This window comes from Poeciliopsis prolifica, unplaced genomic scaffold (genome assembly GCF_027474105.1).
Source record: "Poeciliopsis prolifica strain line A6 unplaced genomic scaffold, Auburn_PproV2 SCAFFOLD007, whole genome shotgun sequence".
NCBI lineage: Eukaryota > Metazoa > Chordata > Actinopteri > Cyprinodontiformes > Poeciliidae > Poeciliopsis > Poeciliopsis prolifica.
This window is the reverse complement of record NW_026562382.1, coordinates 6,730,382-6,757,335: the sequence shown is the minus strand read 5'-3', so window position 1 is coordinate 6,757,335 and position 26,954 is coordinate 6,730,382. Positions and strand designations below refer to the sequence as shown.

Genomic DNA, 26,954 nt, shown 5'->3' with positions numbered 1-26,954 from the left:
CTGGGCTGTTCAACAATTCATACATTTAGAAGAAGTATGATCCATACTTCACAATATAAGGACATGCTGTCAAATAGATCCAACAAGTGAAATCAGTAGTTTGTAAGCTTCAGCTTGCTTGTACATCTTAGCCCGTACCACTTTTTTCCTTCCACCAAACTTTCATTGCCATGGTTGGATTGGAATCATGTTCCATGTTTGTCTTCCCACGGAAGTGTGCACGACACGGCATGATACAATTTATTGATATGACATATTTCAATTATGCCAAAACAATATTAGATTAAAATATATGTATTTATATCTGCTGTGAGCAAAACAAACCAGAAGGAAAACGGTCAAATCTGAAATATTCTTCAGCTTCCACCAATTTTTTAATTTATTTTTTGCATTTTCAGGCTGACAGATATTTTATTGACCCTCCTTGTTATTTTTTCTTTTGTTGGTCGTTTTCCTTCCTTCCTTTCCCTCCCCTTCTTGTTACCTCGGTGCTTGGCATGAAACAAAAATGTCTCTCCCTGACTCCGCCTCTTTACGAAAAAAAAATCGGATATGGACGCGAGAGAGAGAGAGAAAAGGGCAGCAACAATGTGACAGACAACACAGCCGCTCTGCTCAGAGTTGTAGTGGATATCGGCTCAGTGAACGGAGGGAGGGCAGAGGCGAGGCGAGGCGAGGCGAGCCGAGCCGCATGCTCGCTGTGCAACAAGGCGAACGGGAGCGGAATAATGAAGCGGCGGCCAGCAGCATCCAGACAGCAGCGAGGCGGCGTTTAGGTGAGGCTTTTTGTTCGCTCTCCGTTTGGTTTCCGTGCAGATCTGCACGCTCAAATGTGCTCGTTTGTTTCGGGACTCGGAGCAACATCCAGAGATGATGATGATGCATGCTCCATGTTCGGCTGATAAATAAAACCCACCACTGGAGGGGGTTTTCAAATGATTTGGATGCAGAAAACGCGTCTATTTTTGTTGCTGTTTTTGTCTTAATTACTTCGCTGGACCTCCTCATTCAGAGCCACAGCGGTTGATTTCAACGCGTTTGGCTCATTGAGTCAAATGGTTTAATCACATGAAGGCGTTATCGACACAAGCAGGACAGTTCACTGTTTTCCAGTTAGTGGCTGCCGCTACTCTGTACGAGGACAATGAATCATTATGGGGTTTTCTGCTTAGAAAGTGACTTCATTCATATCACACAGAGAAATCAGGCCTGCCTGAAGACTTCTGGGGAACTTGAGGAGAAGCTGATTGTTGTCTCTTCCATGCAGCATGACTAACCCCAGTTGCAATGTTGTCAGGACCCTGCAACAATCGAAATTGTGCAGTTTCATCCTATTTGTGTTGGTTCGGACTGTAAGCTGCATGGGCAGGTTGTTTTAGTCCACTCTTCTAATGTTTAATTAGAAGGAACAAAAAACAGGGAGTGGTTACTTACTTTGCTTTAAAAAAAAAAAAAAAAAAAAAAACAACTTATATATATATATATATATATATATATATATATATATATATATTACACTGAAATGCCAGATTATTGTTATTTTATTATCTAAAATGAGAGAGGAGCAGGAGTTTAAATCTTTATATTTTTTTCTAAAATGTGACACCCTCCACTACTTCTGTGCTATCAAAGTTGATCATGACATCACAGCCCTCATGGTGAATCTGATTGTTGCCAACATCAGACTCCGAGTGTGCTTTTTAGAAAAGCGCAACAAAAAGTATTCTCACTCACTTCCCATTGCCTAAACTCATCATGGATTTTGATATTTAATTTTATCTTATTTTACTGATTGTTGTCGTTTATAGAGTGGAACTCCAAATTTTCTCATACAGCTTTTCTGAAATATTCCAAAGAAAATGCTGGAAGCCAAAATAATTATGAGCTGGCATTTACAAAGCAGTCGATCCAGGAGCACCATTCAGTTTTCTTGGCTCTGGTTGGCTTTAACCCAAATTGCAGCGATCGAGAAGCCTGCAGATTTTAGTCGGCTTAGTAGTAAAATTTGTCACAATCACAAATGTTGCTGGATGCTAAATTGTCCCAGTAATTATTTTGGTAATGGTTTTTGTATTGAGATCATTTTCAAGTAATATGATGACAATGGGATAATGATTCAAGTTAATTCTCTCAAAGACGAATAAACTTTCATTTTAAAAAGAACACTTTAAATATTTTAAATGTACAAAATAAAACACAACTGTCCAAAACAGTAAACAAAATGGAAACAAAACCCTTACACTTACACACCATAAATGATATGGATTCTGATGTCTCTGCAAGCAGAATTGCCCTTCAAAAAATAATCATCAGAATGAAAATTAGCAAGCTCATCTTAATTTGCCAAGCGATTAAATTCTTAATTGCTTATTGCGGCAAGCTTAGATGCTAGCTCCTTTTGTGGTAGTGACAAGGCGGTTTCTCCTGTGCGTATTAGAGCATATTGAGGTATATTTGGTGTTTGAACCATTAACATATGCAGCTATGCCCATAGATCTCTGTCCGATGTGTGGCCTGGTCAACTGACCCCAGTGCTCTTCACTTCTTGCCCATTGAATATAAACACCAGCCACCTGTAACTCAGTTATCAGCAGACAAACATGGAAAAACTCACTGTATTATCGTCAAATACAGCAGACTTTGTGGTTCCCTGTATGTGACAGATCTATTGTCTGGTGCTGAGAAACAGACCTCTGAGGCGTTAACATGTCTTCCTCTGTAATGTTGGAATAGATTAATTCTCATAATTACTGCTAATCTGCTGCATTATGGGGTAATTTCCTCAATTCTGTGGGTTGACATATGAAATGTCTGTGTGTAGCTGATAGTGGTTAGGATGCCTTCAGTTGAGAAACTCAGTCAAGTTCTTTACAGGAAACCCTGCTGATCAGAATGGGGCTGTTAGAATAGCAAGTGCAAAATCGTAAACGTCCTGCACTGCAAAGCGTTTTTATGGTTTTACTCCACAATGTTTTTGCATTAAACAATGGTCTTATTCATGGTCTTACCTGACTTTGCATAGTAAGGCGATCTGCACTGCAAGTACTCGTGCGCACCTTCAGCCAAAGGCACTTCAAACATACCAAAATACTCATTTTTTGCTTAGAACTGTCTAATTATTCCTGGTTGCTGTCTGGGATCTGTTTGTCTCTGCAGCTGGATACTTATTGTCTGAAGTAAGATGATCTCCCTCTGTGTCTGCAAATCGAAGACAGCAGAGTACAGGTGTGCAGGAGAGGTGTTCTCTGGGTACACACTAACAACAATGGAGCTTCATCCTGCAGCTCCAAACCGCATTAAAGCAAACACCCTATTCTCATGTTTCTTCTTTTTCTCGGTGCACGCTTGTCTGTTTATTCACGATTAAAACAATCCCTTTAACTAATTTTGGTCTTAGTTTTGGAGGCTTGTGTTGCGTGCAGCAAGGAGAGAAGATTATTTTGCTTTGAGGGAGGCAGAATAGAGAGACAATTGACAACTTTCATGTCTGGAGTGTTTTAGAGTAGACTGAGAAAAAGAGAGTTCATCTAAGACTACCAGCTAAAAATATTTCTGTAAGCGGAACAGATGCCTTTTCTTCTTGTTTGAAAGGCTGAAGCAGAGCTCATCAAGGTTGTGTATTTTACAGAGTTCCCATAAATCAACAAGCTGCACAAATAGCATTCCACCTTTATCAGGCCCTGCAGAAGTCACTAAAGTAAATTAGTCTTTAATCGCTGAGGAATAATCTCACACTCATCTAAAAATCTGACCTTTGAGGACATTTCAGTTAGGAAAAAAATGTTATATCAATAATTTGTGAACCCCCCACCCCTCCCAAAAAAACACAATTTCTCTTTAAATGACTAACTGTATTTTTTGTATTTCGTAGTTTGTTATTCAAAGTGTCTTGAAATCTTTGTATTTGGAAGATTGTTTTTAATTTAGTAGAATTCCTCATCACTAAAGGACTAATTTCTCTCATCCACTCTTGCAAATGTGAGAGAAAAGAGAAAAAGGCCAATTAAGTAATGAAGGTGTGTGTTGACCTGCAGCAAAACAGCTACAGTTTGTCTAAGCTTGCAAATTACCGCATTAAGGGAAGTAACTCCAAAGTTTAACATGAAAACAACTAGACATGGGTTTGTTTATCTTGCCGCCCTACACATTGAGGAGATCAAAAACTCCCTTCATAAACTTGCGGCCATGTGACTTATGACTAATGCTGAAACATCTGTCAGTGGGTTAATCTTTGCAGGTTGAGGTTTTCTGCTCCAACTGCTTCACAACAATAAGGTAAAGCTGCTGAAACGCACGGCCCGTGTGAATGATAATGACCCAGTAATAGGGCTACTCCTCTCATTACATCAGATGAGATGAAGTGATTCATGCAGAAGAGTGAGCGAGGAAGAGATTCTTTTTCCCCTGTAGTTAAATTTCTTCTGGGGTTGATAATGTTCCTCCTCCAGACAATCCCCCCCCGACGAGAACAAACCCAATTAGTAATTTGTTTACACCTACAAACTGAGAAGTGGACGTCTTGAAAACTGTAGAGAAAAATAGCAGTGGTAGAAATCAACAAAAAGTCAGTGTTGTACTTTTCCTAGGTCAGACACTGTATTTTTCCATGTTTGATTTCACTATATCATCAATAAATGTCGTATTCACATCTTAAAACATGACTGAAAAAAATATATTTTTTGACTTCTGATCAGCAAATTTACTGTCTAAAGATTTCAGCCTTAATTTTTAAGATGATTTTGGCTGACATCTACACTTAAGTCATTTTAATCATTTATATAGGAACATGCTATTATTTCCTCAAAAGTAAATAAAACTGTTTAATCATCATCTCTGAATTAGTTTTTCTGTTTTTTGTTTCACACTACTATCATGAGAGTGTGATATTTCTGCTCAAGGTTATCATTCTGTCAGAATCTCATAAAGGCTCATTCCTAGTGGGAATAAAGGGAATGTGAAAATGTTTTTACTCCTGAAGGTTTTGTTGACCTTTGCAGCAGCAAGGCCACCATTTGTCAAAGCTTGACAAACTTTGCTTCACCGTATCCTCTCTGTTTTGCTCCTTTTTATTTTGTGACCAAAAGTTCCACAAGTAGCTGCATATTATTCATTCATTTCATTCATTCATTCATTCATTCATTCATTCATTCATTTTCTGTACACCGTTGTCCCTAGACAGGTCTCCAGTCTGTCGCAGCCGTATTCTTATTCTTATTTCTTTTTCTTTAAGAATAAATTCCATCAGACTTGAATAATAAGGACAGCATATTCTACATTACGACGACTGTGCTGGGCAATCTGTTGATGTGGCGCCAAGCCATTCATCCTCTTATTGAAAATATAACAAGGAATACTGCTCTTGCAGTTTCATAATGAAAGGCTCATTGTGACATCATGCCCACACATTCGGTAGCCATTAGATTAATCTAAATCGACGCATGTAAGGGAGGAGAAAGGCTTATTTTTGTACTTTTCGTCTGTTCAGCAACAATAACACTTTATTAAATTTATTAACGTTTATTAAATTTCACACTCTGCAAGATCTTCTGGATTAAATTCCGGTCTTTGGTTCGTGTCAGTCTCAGATATTCTTAGATTGGTTTATGAAAAATCAGTGTCACAGATTTTTCCATTCAGTAATTTGTTTGGGAAATAAATAATTTGGTTTGTTTTAATCCAAACAAAACATGACTTCAAACGATCATTTAATCATAGAAGCGTAGTTTTTGTTGTCAGCATCTTCTTTTTTTTCTCCTTTCACTTATTACATACTTCACGTACATTTCTAAATTATGGAGCAATACATCTGTAAATCAATCAATCAAATTTTATTTGCACATTTCAGCAACAAGGCATTTCAAATTGCTTTACCTCATAAACAGAAAATCATGCAACATAGAATCAGAAATCAAAACATTAAATTCTTAATTGATTACATTTCAAATACAACTACAAACCGCTGGGTTTTTAGTTGAGATTTAAAGGAAGTCAATGTTTCAGCAGTTTTCTGGAAGCTTGTTCAAGATTTGTGGCGCATAGAATTATTAAACAATCATAATCAATGCAAATGAAAGATTGAAGCTCATTAAAGTCAGTCAAGAAATTTTCCACATATGTTGGACTTTTGAATGAAGTGCGGTTTGCTACGTGAGCGCTAAGGAGGGAAGTGACGAGAAGAACATGTTGATTTATTCCACCTGTAAATCCTGTCCAGAAGACTTTTCTTCATAGGTATTTTGTGACTGCAGTGAATGAATGGAGGATGTTGTATCACTTTTGTTTTGGAATAATTTGTTCTTAATTCGCGGAGGGTTCCACCCCAGTCATGTCAGCCTGTTCTTCTGACGCGATGATCACATTGTTGTTCTTGTTGATGAAATGAAAAAGGTTTGCAGCGAGTAGTTTACCCCATGTTTATTAAGATGGAGCCCGCCTCTTCCAAAGAGGTGAAAGCGCTGCCAATAGATCCAGAGGTTATTGATGAAGGTCACTGAGCTGGCAGAGCAGCTTTTAATCAGCCATTTGTTTATCATGAGCAGCCTGGAGTGTTTTTCGTCTCCCCATTGAGGTGATGGAATTGGACCATTGTGAAATGACTTTAATTTTTGATTTTCCCATAGTGTTCAGAAGAATGTTAGAAGAATATATTTCAGAATCTCAGATTTTTGTTTAGGGATCAACATGCACAACTAAGGTCTCAATATTTGGCTGCTCGGTGGCACTTTGAGAGTACTTTGTGAGTTCAATCAGAGTGTCACCAGAAAAAGAAATCACCCTCATTTTCTTGGCATTGCAAACGTGACTGATTCCATTTACTGCCTCATCTCCAACAATAAGCACTTTTGGCATACCTTTTGTTTTCCTGGTGGTTGCTTTGTCCTGGGGAGCTTTAGGGTGGATGTGTTGCTCTTGCCTCATTGTTAATGTTTTTAAAAGTGAGGTTTCCCTCAGAAACATCTCAATGTGTGGTTTTAACTATAGCAGTTGCCAAGAAATTAAAATATTTATTGTTCGTCGGCATTGAAATGAGTATTGTCTGTGGCATTACGAAAGCTGTTTGGGATAAAATTGTTAAAAACTTTCATTTCAAGCATGCTATTGCATTATATTTATCTTGGTTACCAGGAAAACAAATTAGGACATACATATTAATAATACTAATGTTTAGATGTGACAACACTGCATCAACAGCATGGCGCTGGCATTATTTTTATTAAAAACATTGATACACCAGAACAACGATAATCGACTCTTTATTAACTCGTGGCATAAAACGTTCCATTTCTAACGTCTTGCTGGATTCATCCACACATCCACACAGCTTCTTTTTCTGGGAGGATAGCCTTATATGTGTCTTGTAAAATACTTTTCTGCTTGAATAATCTGCTATTCCCAACCTTCTCAACGTTGGAGTTAATGATACGTCATAACAAATAGCTTTCCAAGCTTACTATAAAGAACATGGTCCAAACACTCAGGACTTCATGATTCAGCATGGATTTACTGGGTATACAGCTCCAAGTCCTTTTAGGTAAAGCTCATATAATTTTACTGCTGGCTGTAGTTCAAAGTGGAATTTCATTTCTTTTGTCCCCGACTGTACGAACACCCGACTGTGTGGGACTCTGTGGGCACCATGGGAAACTAGAGGTGTAATTTCAGAGGCGCTCTAAGTGACGAGGCCAGCAGTTATCTGAGGTCAGTCTTCAAAAGCCAGAGCGCTCGAATCATCAGGACCAGCTGTGCCCCCTCATTTCTGGCGGAGTGTGCAAGCATTTAGAGGACAGGAGAAACGCAGATCCATTGCATTGCATTGTAACAAGCTGTCCACACACCATGGTAAAATATCTGAAAGGAGAGATTGTTGAGGCCTGCAGTCCAATCCTGATGTTGAGTCTTCCCCGAAATGGATGTTTCAGCAGCTTATTGCAGTGTGACTTTTATATTTCTTCTGTAAAAAATAAAAAAGAATATCTGTTGATCTCAGGCTATTTGCAAAAGTAAGTGTCCAGAGTTCAGATGGACTATGAAGAGGTCAAGCTTTCTGAAAATGGCTATGGAGTTGTGGATTTCTCTGGACACCTGATTATTATAATTTTTTTTTCCAACAAATGTAGCAGCCTGCATGTAAAACGCTGATGTTAACGAAACTTGTTGGCGTCCCTAGGAGGTAGACGTATAGCCTCTGAGTAGAGAGTAAACAAACTGGGTGTCATGACGGAAACGACCACATCTTTTGCTTCAGCTGGTCGTGGTGAATATTAAACAGACAGAATTTCCACAGCACTTTAATAGTGTACTTGAACTCTGGAAACACTTACTATACAGGTCATAGTCATAAAGTTCAGTGTCTTGCTCACTCTGATGTAGATTTTCACATATATAGAGTTGGACCCACAACCTTTCTTTTGCCTGGCAAATGCTCTTGTGACTCTTTTTGAATCGTCCACATGCGATCTGAATGGCGCTCATCAGTTTTTATGACTAAATGTATCGCTTGTTATGATCGCAGAGGGAATATGTGATGCAATTGTTAGTTTTTTTTTTTTTAAACCTTAACACTTATCAAGTGAGACTGTTCTTGGAGTTAAAATGCAATTCCTCTAGATTTGTCTTGAGCTATCTGTTGTCTTTATCTGCAGTGATGTATTCTTTATAAAAGGAGAAGGATGAGTGTAGTGAGTCGTATTTCTTCATATTATTAACAGAACAGGCTCATTAAGGAATGAACGTAAAGCCTAAATGGAGTGTGTGTATCGCAGCACATACAATGATGTACATTTGCCTAATTTTTCAAAAGTGCACCTGAAACAACGTGATCTTCAGCTCACAAAAAGCAGTTTTTTATGACATGTTGAAATCCAAATGTGGCAGGCATAAACACATTACTACTTTATTTCACAGCAAACCGTAACTTATTCACTTACTTTACATAATCTCAAGCCAAAAGTATATATATGTGTTGTGGAGTGAAAACCCCCCCCAGCATAAATTGATATTGTATTTTAGCAGCATTACAAATAAATATTTTTAGATGTTAAATAAAAGCAGTTGGAAGTTAGACATATTATAAAACCAGAGTATTTTTACCCAAGGTTTTCACAGTGTGGCGATCTCACACCTGCCCATGCCTGGCTGTGTGTGTCCGTGCTCCCAGCTGAATTTGGCAGCCATAATGTGAAGTGCAAGGCTGAATTTCCTTCATAGGACCTTGAGTTTGACAGCATGTGTTAAAGACGGCCCTGTTTAGCAATGAAAGCTTGTCATTAAGAGCTGCAGCCTCTGTATGATTTAGCCTCAGTTTGTTTAGGTAAAACAATGACTCAACTCTTCCCAGAGTCATGGTTTTGTTAGATGTCTTTCCTCAGTAAAGACGAAGCTCTTAGTCACCAAGAAGTGGCAATTTCTGTTTAACTTGTCAGGTTCTTTTAAGTCTTTTTTTTTTTTTATTCAGACTAAACGGGTGTAATGTGTCCAGATGACCCTTTGATTGCTTCTCACTGATTAAGTCAAGTTTTTTTTTCCTGTTAAAAACTAAATGCACAATGAAGTGCAAGAACATGTTGTGGCCTGCTCAGACGAAGCCAGCCTGCAAAGCGGCGCAGCAACTTTGCCCAGGTGTTATTTCTCTGCTTATTTTGTCAGAATTTTTTAGAAAAGAACTAAAGGCTTGTTGTGTTCATTTGGCGTTGGGACTGCTTGGAGTCTTGTTTAGTCTCTGTGAACCCCCCCACCCAATAAAATAAATATTTGTGGGTTTTCTTCCACAGATGGACTCTGATATTAATGTGTAACAGATTTCCCCCTACCTTCACTGGGTGTAGTTGCGCCTTGGGATCAAGATTAATGAGCTTCTAAGACCGACATTTCAAAAATAGACATTTTTTGCCTCACTGATGTAATCACTCCTGAAGCTGAAGGTGGATAGAGAGGACAGGACAGACCTAATCTGCCTCAGTGGAGTCTGTCTTTAATGGAGTTGGTCCTTTCTGCTCTGACCTTGCAGGATCTGTTTTTACAGCAGCGTGAGGCCGACTCCTAAGTTTGATCCCTTTACCTCCAAGGTAGAACCAGAATAATGGGTTCTACTGTTTTCATCTTTTTTATGACCAAAACGTCAAATATACATTTTAAAATGGCATCTGCACCTCTCCAGAATAAATGCATAATCTTTCTTTGAATTGTAGAGGTTTAGTTTTCGCTGCTAATACCATATACCTTTGACATCCTAGGTTTTTAGGTCTTACGACAGAAATGATACCAGCGCTCACATTCTGTTCATTAATTAACCTCGTCTTTCTCAAAGTCCTAATTAACAACACCCTGGCAGCTTTTGAATGTCTGTCAGTCCCAGGCTACATAATGTACATGGACACCTACTTAATATGCATGCAGCTCCATCGTGCTGTAACCAGCCTGTGAAAGGAGGTCGTCTTGAAGCGGATTTCATTCTTTCACCCGTTTTGGGTCATGTAACCGCTACGCACACAGCATTCATAATGACATCTCCAGCTAAGAGAGGGTGATTTCTATGAAAAATAAAATCTAATAAAATAAGGTCTGGCGTGAGGCACATTTATTTAAAGTTAGTTGTAGTGGCAGTATTATGTAAAAACAACTTTTCTTTTTGCTATGCATTAGGTGTGTTTTGGAAGAGGAAATAACACAACATGGAACGTTGCCTTGATTCTCTCATGGATGATTAAGAAATCCTTTAATCTCTTGTGGCAACTGTTCAGCTATGCAAAATGTCTGGTTGGACCCAGCGCCGCTTTCGAGGACGAAGCTCCTCCCTGGAGCTGCATTTCCAAGCTTTCAAGCTACACAGAGGAGCTCTCCTCCAGGACTCCCCCACTCAGTTCCTTCAGACTAGTCCGGAGCAATTAGCAAACAGCTGGCGGTACCGTTCTGCTGAGTTCATTATGCAGGCTACTTCTCAGTGCAGCACTGGTAAAAGCATTGTTAAAGGGATAATAGAGGAGCCATGTTGTGATGATTTTCTGAAAGCAGAGTTTTAGAAAAACGACTATCTTTTTAAAAAGACAGAAGCCCAATTACAAGGCGTTAAATTACAGAGTGAGATTTCTTATAAGTCACATTTGTAGCAAATGAAGGTAACATAGCAACTTGATTATGCTGTAAAATGGCACTCTGTCTAGAAAACACATAATACTGCCCTTTTTAAGTGCAAATATCACAGCAATTAACCTATAGCAACGCTAGTTAATTAACCTATAGCAACGCTAGTTAATTAACCTATAGCAAGGTTAGTATGCATAATCTTTGAAGTTGCTTACACGATTGGAGTAATTCAGCTATTTGGGAACTCAAAAAAAGACTTTAATGTTCGTCAGGTGATTATTAAGTACTGAGGGGGAAAAAAACAAGAAGAGAAAACAATAAATCACGGGATACTCTGCCACTTCTCTTAACTTTTACACCTTCCATCTCCGTTTAAATTGTCGTGCACATAATTGGAGCACATCATAAATAACCATCATGTTTAAACCCATAGAAAGTTTTATTAGATGCGCAGATGGAAAATGATGTGGAAACATTTTTAGCAGAGCATCTGAATAAATGATTTAATTTGTCTTTTTGACAAGGTAAACCTGGATGCTAAGAGATCCTGCCACAGAAGGACAAACTATGCAATTTATTTTCAATAAGTGTCAAATTGCTAAGTGGTAGAGCAGGCACACCATATTCCCTGGTTCACTTCCAGACCGTTCATCATTTTGTGCATGTTTTCTCTTTCATATGGGCATATTTAATGATATTTTACTGTCTTAATCTAGGAGATTAAAAAAATTTTGAAAGAACCTGGAAGCATTGGATGTTTGCTGAGCTGCAGGTATGCTGCTGTTTATATAAAGCAGAAGATTATATATATTTGCTCACACTTTGTATACCTGACTCCTTGTATTTCATGCTTCTGTTCCATTTTAGTTCTGGAAAAACCTAAAATGCGTGTGTTGCTTCGTTATATTTGTTGGTGTCTGTTTGTCTTTTTCTCTCTGTTTTTGCCCCCTCTGTGTTTTTGCATGCTTGCAGCCATGCGTTTGCAAGCCCAAATGTGTGTGACTGGCAGCCACTTGGATGGCTGGAATGAGCTACATCGCCTGCAGTGTACTCTCACCTCCTCGCGCTAGGTGTCTGTGGCGAGGAGATGGCTGATCCGCTGCTGGTAGTAAGTCACATTCCCATAGAAAATCTGGCCGGTCGTGCGGTAGTAGAGCGACTGCACAGATTTTCTGTCACTGCAACATTGGATGCAGCAGAAAATTCTGTTCTTTGCCTGGATATGGCTTGGTATTAAAATACTTTAGCGCAAATGTGCACAAATGTATTCAGTGGTGCGCTGTGTGCGTGTATATCCACATGCACATCGCTGCAGTCGAATGTAGGTCACATCACAGGGAAGATATGGGGGGGGAGGAAAGAAGGTGAGCTGTGGAAGTGATGGGAGGAGAAAGTCTTTCATTATGTCATTATGTAGGAGCAGTTGTAGGATTAGGGCAGGATGTATAAGGAAGCTTAAAGTCTGGAATTTTAAGCCTCTTCTTTGGAGGTAAGAAGTAATAACCTCCAGTTATTCGAGGTGCTGTATAGAAAAAGATGTAATCGCTCCACACTCTTTCAGAAAATTAGTTACGCGTTTTTAAATCTTTTTTTTTTATTTTTTATATGTCAACAAGAAACCTTTTCTCTTTGACGTTGTCCTGTCTGCACTTGCTCATTTGTCAGTGCTTTTGTTACTTTCTGCCTAATGGCTGTTTCTAACAGCAGCACTTTGGGGTTTGAAGATGTAATGAAGTGCAGCGGAGCCTTTGGAGAGCTCAGATGCTGCCAGCATAATTACACAGGGTGAAGTCTGCTCTCCCACATGGTAATAACCTTGTTGCCTCCAGAGGCTAAAGCAGGGTGGACAAGTACCCGGGACTTTATAAAGAGAGGAAGAGGGGAAAATGGAAGCCATCTACATTTGAGATGCTCTCAGCTTATTTATGCTAATTTTGTTCATGTTTGGTTTTAATCGTTAAGATACTTCTGTTATCTGAAGGCTGAGATTTTTTAACCTTTATTCTGAGATTTACCTGGGCTACATTTAAGATTAAAATAATCAGCTCTTTCTAGTTCTTTGCCAAAGTGTTGATATGTTTAAAAATGTAAACCTCTTTCTCGCTCATCTGTCTGCTGTTTTCTTTAATCTTCATGATGCTTTTTGTTCATTAATGTTCCCTAATGAACCTTTGAGGCCAGCTGGAAGTTACACATTTTTGGACACGATTCATTTATTCACTTCTGAAGACAATTGGTTTTACGAGATTTTAATTGGCGGTTCAAAGTAATGAAAATACATGCCACTTTCATTCATATTTCTACTTGTGAAGCTTTTTGACAATAATACTTTTCCTGTTTCTTTGCTATTCTGGTCTGTATTTGTGTTGGTTTATCACATAAACACCAAAACTGCTTTCACAATGTAAAAAAAGGAAAACAAATGAAGTAAACAGCCAGGAGATGTGGGCCACATTGATTTCTCTCTTCCTCATACAAAGCGGTCCATGTGTTTAAAATTAAACTCTGTATAGCTACTTCACAGCTTTGCACTTTAATGTCTCACACAGAGATTAATTTGGGGCCTCTTCAGTCCATGCAGCAGATAAAAAGGAAAAAAAAATCCTGTTAAACCAAGACTTTATTGAAACTCTGCTTGAAAATTTCATCTCACTGATTGGAGGGAAGTGTGAACTCGAACATGCAGATCAGTTTGTTCATATTTTCATAAACAACAATTTGAGAATGAGGAATGAAAAAGACAGGAGTTATTCTGAACTCAGTTATTAACCAATCCAGTTAATCATTTTCAAAGTTGCATATTAACTACAATAATGCTTAGAGTTTTGTAGAAAATAACCTGAATCTGTCCCAGAAAGAAAATAGGACGAGACCCAGAAACATGTATTTTATTAGTTATTAGATTTTAAACGAATGTTTTCCAGGTTGAAGGCAAAGAATGCCACAGTCGGAGAGAGGGAGCAGACACTTCCTATTTTTGTTTATCTGTGGTGCTGTCTGACAGAACCACTCTGAGCCAGAGAAAATCAAAAACAAGCACGATCACAGTGACCCAACTTCAAAGTGTTATGCTTGTCACCCTCAGATCTGAAACACCAAGTCAGTCTACCACAGGACCATTTTGCAGAGCTGCAGAAGCTTAATGTTGCTCTAAAAATAAATCACTGGGCCCGTTTCTTAAGCTTCAAGTTATGTTTTTAAAGTGCTGAAGATCATGATCACTCACTTGCAGAGCATGCAAACTATTTTTATTGGCTACTAACTTTCAGTAACACCATCCTTTTATTTGGTTGGCTTCTGAAAAGGTGTCTGGTCTTTATGCAAGAGTCACTGCAACCCAGATGTGGTTGTGAGCACAACTCTGCTGTAGCGGTAAACCAGCCCAGCTTCTCTATATCGCTTTGGTTTCACATCTCGGATTTTTCTCATGACAGTTCTACAGATATTACTTACTAGAGAAGAAGACTTGCAGTTTTTCTGGAATGTTGTTAGGAGGAGGAAACATGAAGTGCTGGTGGACAGCTGTGCTCAGTTCAGACCAGCACCCTCTTGATGAAAAGGCTTCCTATGTTAGATGCTCTGTCAAGCAGCTTCTCACTTCACCTTACTGGGAGCCTGATGGGAACGACCAAGAATTTGACTTCTGATGTGCTCAGACAGTAGATCTTTAGAGCCATTTCTGAGGAACCGTAGCCCAGCAGTTGAGACGAAGGGCTTGTCAGATCCTCTGACTTACCTAAAATCCGCTACCATCTGAAATCTACGCTGTTTAAAATCAGGTTGAGAGACATTGTATACAGGCAAGAATAAACTGTTTTTTTTTCCTTTGGCATTTCACCATGAAAAAAACGCTACCAATTTTAGATTCAACCCATTTAAATCATACTGCTTATACTTTTTGAATAATTGACCAATAAAACCAGGCTTCTGGACCCGTAAAGAGCAGCAAATGCAGAAACTGTCGTTGTATGAAAGCAGCTCTGCTTCCTGAGTGCAATTTATACTAATCATAAGCAAGAAAGCGTGCCTTAGTAATTATATCCAGTTATGCTTATTTGAGTAGATTTAACTTGTAACATTTCAATATGATTAGTAATGTATGCTAAATATTGTTTATGCACCACGACCTTTTGTTAATGTGATATTGGGCTGCAAAATCTTAAAACAAAAATGACATTTGATTATCGGATTCAATTATTGCATATTTTCTACTTCTTACTTTTCCTTTATGGCACTCTTCCTACTTCAAACTATAGTATGTTGTCCACTAAAAATGCAGATCAATTGTCCAATATTGCAATTGAGGCTGCTATATTTGTACACTCCTTCACCATATTGTGGTTCTTCTCATTGGATTACTTCCTTCTTTCAGTCACATAGAACTGTGTACTTAGTTTGCATTAAATCATGCATTGCAAAAAAAACAACAACAACAACAAAGTGCCTTGAGAGGGAGATCTTTTGACAAATATTTAGGGAAACAGAACAAAAAAATTTTTTTTATTTAGGGAAGTTGGAAGCTTTTGTCGCGGACTGCTGCTGGTGCCAACCCTGAAGTTGTTTCATGCAGCCTTCAGTTGGAGAGGAAGTTCTGTGGCCATCATTATGAATCTATAAAAAAACAAACAAAAAAAAAACTGTTAACATCATCTCTGGAAGTCCCAAACCTCGAGGCTGATTCAGGTAAAAAGTGCAAGTCAAGTCTGAAAATGATCTAATAACATTTTACAAAAATCTAGTTGCACTTCAGTCAAACAGTTCAGAGTTGAATTGGTGTGACTTTTTGGATTATCACTTTAAAAAGCTGTTGTGAAGTAAATAAATTGAGCTCCAACGTGTGATTTGGCTTTCTCGGCCCAGAAATAGCTTTGATTCCCAGTTGGAATTGTGCACACACCCACTCAGCCATTTTCCACCATCTTGAAGCCCCTTGCTGGAAAACCTGACAAAGAGAAGCTCAGACTGTCAGGAATTTCTGTCTGCGTTTGCTTTTCAAATGATTCTTCAAAATGTTTGTCTGCAATAGTACAAAGAACTGAAGTTCCAAGAAATTAAGAATTAGTGCATCTAAGCGACTACATGTACCGTAAATGCCACATAAGGTTTCTTTAATAGGTGTGAGATCTAATCCAAATAACTTGTATCTATTAAAGAATTGTTATAAAACACATAAAGCATGAGCAAATAAGCCACATAAAACTAAAATCATCTAATGTAATGTCAGAAATCATTCATTTAGGAAAAACCACCAAAGAGGCCTGGTTACTGAACAGAAATGCATTTTTCTTTTAAATGCATGTGGGGGAATTTTTCTGCCATAAGTCAAGAACACACACCTTCAGTCTAAAAGCAGGATTTCATGTCTTGTGTTCTCAAAACTTTTAGTAATTGTGCTTGGATCTCAGTTTGAAAGCAGGTCAGCCACTCTGGCTCACCCACCAAAAGGAAACAAACGCACCCAGTATAACATTTTTCTTCTGTTGGCTGAGAGGTTTCCAGAGAGAGCAGGAAATGATTCACAAGTGAGCAGAAAGATTTGCGAGATCTGAGTCGAGCGCAAGGAGAAAGGTTTTGATGAACACAGTGAATATTTGAAAGAGAGCACAAGTTTTTAGAACAACCATGACAAGTTTTAAGAACAAAGCCTTGAAATCCTGCTTTCAGATTGAAAATGTGTGCCCTCGACTTATGGCAGTAAAAGTCTCCTATAATCTTAGCCTTGAGTTGGTTTCCTCTTCTTTGGGCTTCACTACAGCACTAATGGTCTCAAAGAAATTTGTTTGTGGTGAGTTTTTTAAAGTAAACTTGTCAGCAGTACTCTGTAGCAAGCAGCACACAACAACCTGCTTAAAAGATTTGCGTGTGCTATTGGGAAGGTTATCTACCAGCAATAGAAATGTTAATATATAACCTATTTATTTAAGAGAATAATTAGCTTGACCCAGCAAGGACACAAGTCACCACGTTTGGTTGAATTAACAAACTACGCACACAACAGGAAGGGATGGTTGGGATGCTGCTGGTTTCTGATGATGTTTTGTTACAGATCTCATCAATTAAAGGGAGTCAAACAATACATGGAGAACTGCTGGTATCCTCTGCAATAATGAAGCAGGAAACACACATGTATACACAATAAATTGAGATTTGAGGATGAAAAATCTGACTAAGATGGAAATTACACAAAAAGTCACTGAAATTAACTGCTATAAAATGCATAAAGATAAATTAAAGGAAGTAAAATGGAAGAAAAGAGACTTGACTAGAGAAATACAGGACTTGTGATTTTTTTGGCATGGTAACATTACTGGGTTTGTTTGCTAAATGTAACAACATAACATTCCTTCAAGGTGGAACAATTAAAGACCATGTTTGTTTTTTTTGTTGTTTCTCACAGCATACCTAGATGTGTAAGGGCTTAGTATTTTATGAGAATTATGTCTTCTGGTTCAGATTTGATTTTAAACAGTGCTGTTTTGACAAGTAGTGTGCAGAACAACTGAGAAATTGCTGCTGGTTTTGTAGACGAGCTTCTTTGTTTTTTTGTTTTTTTATTCTCACCTAACTCGCACTTTTTTGTAAGTTCATTCTAATGTAAGTGTAATTATTTCTAGCCATATCCCTCTAGCCACACAATGTGATTTATTAATCATTATTTTCTTGTTAAAATATTATTGAGATGAAAGCCTGTGAGCGTTCTCCAGCTTTCTCTTTTTATCTTCTTTCAACGCCAAATCATTGTAGCATTTTTTTTTTGCGTGTGACAAAGCTCAAACTTCAGCACAGAACCACTTTAACATGTCTGATAAATTTTTCAAAGTGGCTACGATTAAAGTATTCAGAATATGGGATTTCTCCCACTGGTTTTTCAGCAGGGCAGCATGAAGAGAATTTTCTTTGATATGGTGAACGGCTATTAGCTTCGAGGTACGTTCTTACACGGCTATCAAATTGCATCTGCGGTTCACTGCAACTGGTTGAACCAGAACATGCTGGGACTTTATGCTATTCTGTTGGAATACATCATCTTTCAACGGAGTAATAACTCAAAATACAAAGGCAGATGAACATTTATTTATACATTAAGGCGTTTTACACATCTTTCTTAACAGTGCTTTTAAGTCTTGTTCTTTATTTCTTTTCTCTTTTTTTGGCATATATTAACAGAAATTGCAGAAATTTAAAGAATGACAATCACTCACTGGAGATGTCCAATTTTGTTCTGTGGATTTAAAAACATCACAACATCACAGATCTAAAACTTTTTGGGGTTGTCTCGCCAAAATTGTTCAAAAAATCTCACAACGAAATGTTGTGAATGGCTTTTCTTTTTTTCTTGTTTTTTTTTTTTAGTGTTGCTAAGAATTTTGCTTTTTGACAAAAATGTCTTTGAAAGTGTCTTCCAGTACCTGTAGATTATCTCCCAGTTGGTTCAGTGTAGCAGTCCATCTGGTGCGTCAGGTTAATTACTTGGTGCACAGACAGGAAATCAGTATGCAAGTAAGTAAACGTAGACTAAAAAAATATGGGCCAGATGTCAGAATGCTGCATGTGTTGACAAAACAAGCCATTATCTCTTCAAGAATGAGCATTTTGTCATGTTAAAAGGAACATGCACATATTTGAGCATTTTTGGAATGACTCCTAACAAACATTTAATTATCTTGCCAGTGTTGCCTGACAACTGCAATCTTGTTGCACTTTTAGGGATGAACACTGTCGACGCATCTGTGTTTTGGAGACTCTGGCGTCGGCCAGTATTTCAGTGCAGCATTATTTAAAGCCAGTAGCAGAAAAAGAAATGAGGCTAACAGGGATGTGCCGTCCCCAAACACTGAAGATGCACGAAGCAGCCTCATAAATTTTGGCTAGAAAAATGTGTGTTTGCAGTTTTCTTTTTCTTTTTTTTTTTTTTTTTTTTTGTGCAAACAACCACAGAAAGTTTTGGTCATTAAAAACCTTTTGGGTGAGGAAAATTCAGCATGAAAGCACTGAGATGGAAAGAGGGTGGAGGACAAAATCTGCTACCATGCCGCATAGATGCGCCTCAGTCACAGTCAGACCTCAAGTCATCTGTAAGGATTTCCAGAAAAACCTGCCTGAAACCCAGCTACATTTCAACTACTCCCTAAACTACAAGCAGGCACCAACCAGACTAAGCATTAGAACATGAAGGGATGTGGTGATTGTCAATTTATTTAAATAATAGTGAAATGTTGCAGTGAGCTGGAGGGAAAGAAATGTGCAAAGACAAGAGATCAGATTGCAATAGTTTCCATAGAGATAAATGGAAATCCTGACCCTGTAATCTGTCATTTTCTGAATGGCTCATACCCGCACAGTCAAGCCACTGGGAAGTTATGAAAGATTTGTGCAAGGTTTGCTGTAGAATAAAATCTCCACAGTTATTATTATTTATTTATTGCAAACAGAGCTGGAGAGTGCTACATTGTTGGATGGGTGTAAAGCTTTGTAGTTCATGTTTGCAAAAAAAGAGGCATCTCTGTTGTGATGAACAGAGAGCATTTATTTATTTAATTGAAGAATGAAAATGTTGCATCATGTTTCATTATGACTGATTAATTCAACCAACTAAAAAAAGCTAAATCATTTGAAAATGGGCAGAAATATGTTGGGTTTTCTCACAAGTGAGTGTAAAGACACTAAAATCTGTCTAGTTTTATAAACAAAAAAAATAAACATTTTAATCTCCAACAGATGCAGGCTCAGGTCACATCAGCACTAAAGGAAAGTTGTTGCAAATTTGATATATTATGTCATATCATGTGCAGTTGTAAACTGAGTTTGTGATGACAAAAAACACTCTCTTTGAATCTTAACATTTGGATTCTGGATATTTTGATATTCTTAAAAAACCCTTCACAGAGGTTCATTTAAGTCTTAACTATTTTGTTGCCAGAAAACAACTATTTTTATTTCTGCACCTGTCTGAGTTTATTCTGACTTCTTTTATTTTATATGTCACCTCTAAGCTTATTTAGTTGTTGAACCAACAAGGCGGCAAACTACTCTTGTTTTTGGAAGAATCATCAGCCTGGCATCTCTTCAGCCACTCAGAATAACTTTCACTGAAATGTTTGTCGTTAGTCAATTCAGCCACCAATTACCACTGAGTATGAGTCCGTATCACTTTTAATTTTTTCAAACACTGTTCAGACACATATTTTATTGGCTCATTTATTTTTCTTAAAACCAGAAATATCCATTTACTAAAATATATTGTTTATAGCTAAGTTAATCCATGACTGGATTAAATGTCTGCCGTCACTAGACGTGCGATAACCTGTCCCTTTCTTCGAGGGTTTTCTCTGACCAGCTCAGAAAAACACAGGGAAACTGAGATTATGTATTTTCCAGCTGACATTAGTTCATTTAAATCATTTTGCTGATGCTGTGTGTAGGAAAACGGAGCCAACCACAGAAATCTCGGAGACATCTGCAGTAATCTATGTACACTAATGTTCAAAAAGCCCTGAGAGGTTTTAGCTTTTTTTTTTTTTTTTACCACATTGCAAACACCATTTTATGTTGTGGATCAACACAAAAAAATTACACCTTTAAATTATTGTAAAAAATATTTTAGAACTTTGTGTAACTGCGTACATTTTAGAGACACATTTTGCACCTTGAACTCTGCACCAGCTTTGTACATCTGTAAAATAGACCCTGTTTTACAGATGTAAAACAGGAAAAATGTTTTACATCTGTCATTCTTTGTGAAAACTATGTGAGAAGACCGGTTTTTCAGTTCTGTGGAATATTTGCAGTTGTATTCAAGTTCAGACGCGTCACTTTAACACCTTGATGTACGTGCCTATGCTGGATCTAAACCAGTCTGTGGAACCTTTTAATGCGTTTCCCTAGAAATAGATTTTCTAGAGAACTGTCTCGTATTTGGCCTCACCCATCTTCCCATCATCCTCAGTTACCATACGGCTAATCTTGGCCCCTTCTCTGATTAGTGCTTGTGTCATCAGATTAGGTGTGTGGCCAACTTTTGGTTTGTTTGCGGTTGTGCAACACTCTTTTAGTCCACAGCACATTTTCAAAAACAGCTTATTTGTTACAAAAAACATAGCAAAACATGTCTAATTGTTGTTACTCTTACTCATGCATTTCTGTGTACCTGAAGTCTATTCAGGCAAACCACAACCGTTTTCATTTATATTCCAAAAGGCTCCTTTTGTTGCTCATTGTTTCCTGCCAAGTCATTTAGTTCGCATTTGATGTCTGGCAACGTTGCTTTTCCATGCTTCCCGTTTTGTTGTTCCTTTTGTGAAGAGCTCACCAGAGGAGCTCTCTCCTCCACCTCCGCCTCTCCATCTGTGCCGCACACCCGTGTTTCACCACAGCAACAGAGACGCACATCTTGGTCACCATCAGGTGAGGTTGAGCAACCATCGGGCACCCTTGCCTGCGCGTCACGCCTCGGGGAGCACTCGCCAGCGGGGTGCCATGCAGCAGTAATGCATACAGATGACATTTGCTTGTTCACAGCACGACTGCAAAGTACCTGTTTGTCTTTTTCCGGTTATGTTTCTCTTCAAAAGAATGCTGTTACTTTCCTTTTGTAGATGCCGCTTTTTTTCACTTTAGCCCCATTTGCTCTAAGAAGGTTCGACCAAATATGCTGCAGATTATGGTCTGGTCTGTGCTGAAGGCTTGTTGCCTTAAGGGAAAAGATTGAGTTTTCTACAAGATTTTTCAAAGCAATATGTTGTGCTAATTTGTTCATTTAGAAAAGGGTCTTTGGATAGCATGAGCATTTTAGCCCACGATAGGTGGAAACCAGGTGAAACGAGATTATGGTTTCACTCTCACACCTGTGAGAGTGTTTAAGATGCACTTTAAACACGGTTTTATTGTGTGGTATACATAGAACAATCGAAATGAATCATTTAAGGTATCAGGAAGAGACTTGTTGACCTGTTCAAGCATCATTACTCATATTTACCATTATTATATTTGGAGAAAAAAAGTGAAGCCAGCAAACTAGAATACAATGTAAACTGTGCATTATAGGGGGTTGACAGCATCATGTTGTGTTGATGTTTTTCTGCAAGGGGGACTCTAGCGAATAATTTTGCAGGATTCCTCAAACGTTAATGAAAGAATCAAAACAACACTTTGACTTTTGTTGAGGGAATAAGATGCTACAAACCTCGAAAAGTTGACTTGACATTTAAAATAAGTCATATAGTTTAGAAGGCAATGCTATCGAATAGTAAGGAAATGTATGCAAGCTTCTGCATTTCGGAAAATGTATCTTAAAAAATCTGTTTGGTTATTCTGAAACAGTGCCAATAAAAACAACTTTGTCAGACAGCAGGTTAAAAAAAGGTTGTCTCTATATACACTACTATGCGACTATCTGCTTTCATCTGTTCGTGCCTGATATATCTATTCAGCCACAGTCGCATGCATTCGTGCAGATGCATGTTTTTCCATCTTGTATTTTTTCTTCTCCCATACTGTCAGCGCTCCCTCTAGCCCACTTGCCCCCTGCTGCTTTCCTCTCTTTGAGTTTAGGGTCAGCATGATGAGCTTTAGTCTTCTGCATGACCCTGGGAGAGAAACTCAAAAGAGGCCAGGCTACAGGGCCACCTGAGATCACTTCTGCTGCACTCCACAGGACTCGCAGCTACGAAGACAGGAAGCTGTAATTAGGACTGGAGGAGGCTTAACTCTCATGCTTAGCTCTGCTCATCTCTACCCCAATCTCTCTCACGTTCTGTTGTCGACAAAAACGCTCAAGCATTAAGAGACCAAAAGTCATAATTGTATGTGGTTGAGAGGATTGTAGACCACAGATCTGAGGCAATTTAATGCTTCATTTATTCACCTTTTGTTGTTGTGTGTTTCACAGAATCCATCCAACACATTGGATGAGAATTGTTAAAGATGTTAAAAGTAAGCCAGTCAGTTAATGATATTGTTAGTAATTACTGTGGGATTCACTGCAACAAGGAATAAAAGAAACTATCATGCTCTGAATCACAGGACCAGTTTGTGCTCCAATATTAACTGTAACACGTCAAAAGAGGAAACAGAAAATAAATGGTGAGACTCATGTGCATAATCATTCTCTGTGAAATTTCTTAAACTTAAGGACACTCAGCAGGAACTTGGCCCATTTTAGTTCGTTTGTCATGAACATTTGACTCAGAATGAGATAAATCTGTGATAGAAAATGAATTGAGATCATGGTTGATATAAAAGCAAATGTGCAATTCGATTGTTAAGGATTTGATATTCTGGCAGACTTAATTGACTTATTTCGGTTCATTTTTACAAACTTTAACGTATTTTAAGATGATGAAATCATCGTTTGAAAAACTCATTCCATATTTCCCCTTTGCATAGAAATATTTGTTTCTTTGGCAACATTTAAGGTTGTGTTTTTCTTAACTCCAGTTTTACTGATCTTTAATATGGGAATTTTTGGGGGACTGATGTATAAATTGGTCATTATGAAAAAAATATCACATCTATAGAGTTTGGATAGCTGAACTGTCTTTTGGTACTGAGGATATCCAGATGCAGTCCTTTGGGTATATCTTGTGTTTGGGAACTTGTGTTTGGATCTCAGTGGCGAGACTTTGGAGCTAGTAGGCTGAGGATGTCGGCTCCATATATTGAGTTTGTTGGGGCTTATTTAAACGGTAACTGAAATCTTGGGAGGTTAAGAAGTTGGGCAAATTGCTTTTGTAGAGGGGTGAAAACCAACCAAAAATAAATACAATAAGTAAGAACATAGACACCTCAAACATATTTTTTTATTTTGTATCTTTTAATTTCTTGTTGTAACAAGTTATTTAGCGTCATTTCAGTTAGTCCATGCAATTCTCCACGTGACCACTAGGGGCGCATTGCATTGGCGGCATAGAAAAGATTGAGCTCGCAAAAAGAATGAATCTTCCGTTGGATGTTGATGAGAACTCAACGTGTGTGTCTCATATTTTCTGTGTCACAGGTTAGTTAAAATGTATCTTGATACTTGAATATAGATTACTTTTGAGAATTGAATATATTATTTAATGGGAAGTCGACTAAGTGAGTCATGTTGTGCTGTTTGTGAGGAGTACTGTGTGGAGAAACGTTTAAAAGACTGTTACACTATTTTTATTTATTTTTCTGTAAAATTGTGTTTTCTTGTTAAGAACCAAAGTCATCGTAACTAAGGGCCGTTAATGTGTCATTTAGTAACGAGACGCGCCATTAAAGGAGCATTCTGCCTTCTTCAGTTAGGATTTTCTTTTTATGATGGATAAAATATTGCTATTTTGTAACGGGTTCAATAGGCTTCATCTTTCTAGGCTCCAGTAGTTATAAGATGTTTAAATAGTAAATTATATCTTATCTGTGTAGAAGGAAAGCTGTTGGAGTGGTTGAAAACAAACTCATGTGCTTTTGTTTTGATTTATTTTTTTTAAATGACAAAAGATATAAAGTACTGAATATGGAGTATGTTTGCACAAGAAAAAGAATAAATCTTCCGTTGGATGTTAATGAGAACTCAACGTGTGTATCTTATCTTTTCTGTGTCACAGCATCACATGTTGGAGGCAGATCTTTTCTAATACATTACTCTGCCACCCAAGGTTGCAGGGTAACACTTTGACCTTTTATCTTTTTCCTGTGGTACAAAAGAGCAGATCAGCCACTCTCAACACATGACGTTGATGACTGGTTTCAGTCTGTCCAGAGATCATTTTAAAGAAATCTTGTTAAAGTGGTTGATGCACCTGAGATGTTATCAATGAGGTATTTTTCTAGCTCCTGTTCACATTCACAGCAGTAGCTATGCATGTTGTACAAAACAAAGACAACTGTGAACAAGCAGGGATGAGCTGAAACTTGACACACCTCACACCTGGTTGAGGCCATTTTCAGACGCCGCTGAATCATTTCCAAGGTTTGGATCACTTTGATCCATGCTTAATCCAACATACTTTGATCCATGCTTAAGATTGTTGCAAGTCGTGACGTAGCAGTTGTGTGGATAGGGGTCAGATGTTGTCCAACTGCACAAACTATAAGGCCTACAGATGGTTTCTTCACACTCCTAACTGTTTCCATTCCTCTCCTCAGGGTCCTGTTTGCACATAACAGACTCATGGGCAGGAGGAAATAAAGGCATCAGTTCAGGTGAGTGCTTCACCAGCCTGCAGTAACTCTCCACATGTTTCCCTTTTGCCTGAAGCAGTAACTTTAAGGTTTGTTTTACAGCCCTTCCCCAGTTGACCTGTGGGTTGAGTCCTGGCTAAGGGGATTTGTTGTTGGCGGGCCAGCTCCATGGGTGTCTATGTGAGTGAACAGTAATGAAGTCCAGCATGAAGCAGTGGCGGAGGCTGTTGTTGGTGGCCATGCTGGTCTGGGTCCTGGTCTTTCTTGCTCTGCTGTCCTACTTCCTGGATGCCCGTGCGGATGAGTCTCTGACCTCTATTGGCTCGTTACTGTCCCAGCATCCTGACACCAGGCGGCTGGCCTCCATACAAGCCTCCAATCAGCAGAATGCCATCTTTGGTTTAAGACCTGAACTGGCTTTGCAATTAACTACAACATATCTCAGAGACGAACCAGGACCAGAACCTTCCACCAGCTCCATAACCTCAGAGACTAGCATGGAGGCAAGCCAGAGCCCTTATGTGACTTACGGTAGCCAGGAGGCGGGTCACCAAGAGTACCTGGACCCGCAGAGCCTGGCTGCCTGGTCCTCTTTTGGTACAGAGAATGTGGGCTCTCATTCAGACCCTGCAGTCCAGAGTCGTGAGCGAATGTACCAGAACCAGATCAGTGCCACTCAATACCACGCCGGTGAGGATGAAGAGGACGGCAGAGAAGATCAAGATCTTGAGCACAAAATTAGGACTGCAGAAGACGGGAGACCTGGTGGAGAGTCTTCTGACTTGGAAGATTACTATTTCTCCCGATCTGCCTCTGTGGTGCAGAGGCTGTGGAAAGGCCACGCGTCCGCCGACATGCTGAGTCCCCGACTGCAGCGCGCCATGAAGGACTACATGAGCGCAAACAAACATCACGTTTTCTACAACGGACATCGGAAAGGTTCCCAGAGCGCCAAAGAGTTGTTGTGTCAAATGAAAGCCCAGGCTCAGCTGAAAACGGTGGATGGGTTGGAGGAGCCCTTCTCCTCTCTGGGCTGGGCAGACTTTGTGCCATCCCTTCCACTGGAGAAGCTGAACAAACAACAGGGCAGGAGTGGCTTCAAAAGCTGTGCAGTGGTCACCTCTGCTGGTGCCATCCTGCGCTCCAGACTGGGCAAGGAAATAGGTGAGTGTTGAAAACAAACATTGATAAGCGCTATAATAGTTATGAAGCATAAGCTGGTTTATCTGTTTCAGTCTGTTAGTTTGAGACTCCTCTTCCTGTGGTAGATTAAGCACATAGATATGTTTTAACAAAGGGCAGCAAATTGTAGTTCTCACACGTGAAAACTATCAATGCTGTTAGTAGATGCAGTGTCAAAGATGCAAAAGAAAAACATTTTATTGAACTGTTCTTACAATTTAATATTATTTTAATAAGCTGCCAGAAAAATGTGTTAATGTGACAGGATGTTTGATGCATAAAGTTACTGTGTGCTGCCACTCCCACACATGTTGCTACATTCTGTCAGCCGCTCCTCGGCTCTTCCAATGTTTACGATCTGTTTGGAAAGCTGCTGCTTTGCTATTGAAACTTGAGGCATTTCATTAAAATTTAACTTTTTTATGAGTTCAGTCAGAAAACTTCATGTCACCTGTCTATAGTCAAGAAGACTCATTTTGCGAGCATGAGAAAGAAACATAAAACGATGCAGACAAAGTTCTGGAGAAATGTCTGTACTTTCT

General features: G+C 38.8%; 1 protein-coding gene across 2 annotated transcripts in view; it reads left to right on the top strand.

Annotated features, from left to right (window-relative positions):
- The first annotated feature begins 567 nt into the window (after positions 1-567).
- Positions 568-26,954, top strand: part of st6gal2a (ST6 beta-galactosamide alpha-2,6-sialyltranferase 2a) — a 46,845-nt gene continuing 20,458 nt past the window's right edge. Inside the window, exons 1-3 of one of the 2 annotated variants that reach the window (XM_055031681.1) lie at positions 568-776; positions 25,195-25,251; positions 25,333-26,394. In XM_055031681.1, coding sequence (XP_054887656.1) covers positions 25,425-26,394 — 970 coding nt within the window. In that variant the 5' untranslated portion in view covers positions 568-776; positions 25,195-25,251; positions 25,333-25,424. Of the gene's footprint in view, positions 777-24,030; positions 24,077-25,194; positions 25,252-25,332; positions 26,395-26,954 lie in introns of those variants that run through there. The other variant, XM_055031682.1, reaches the window with a different exon arrangement.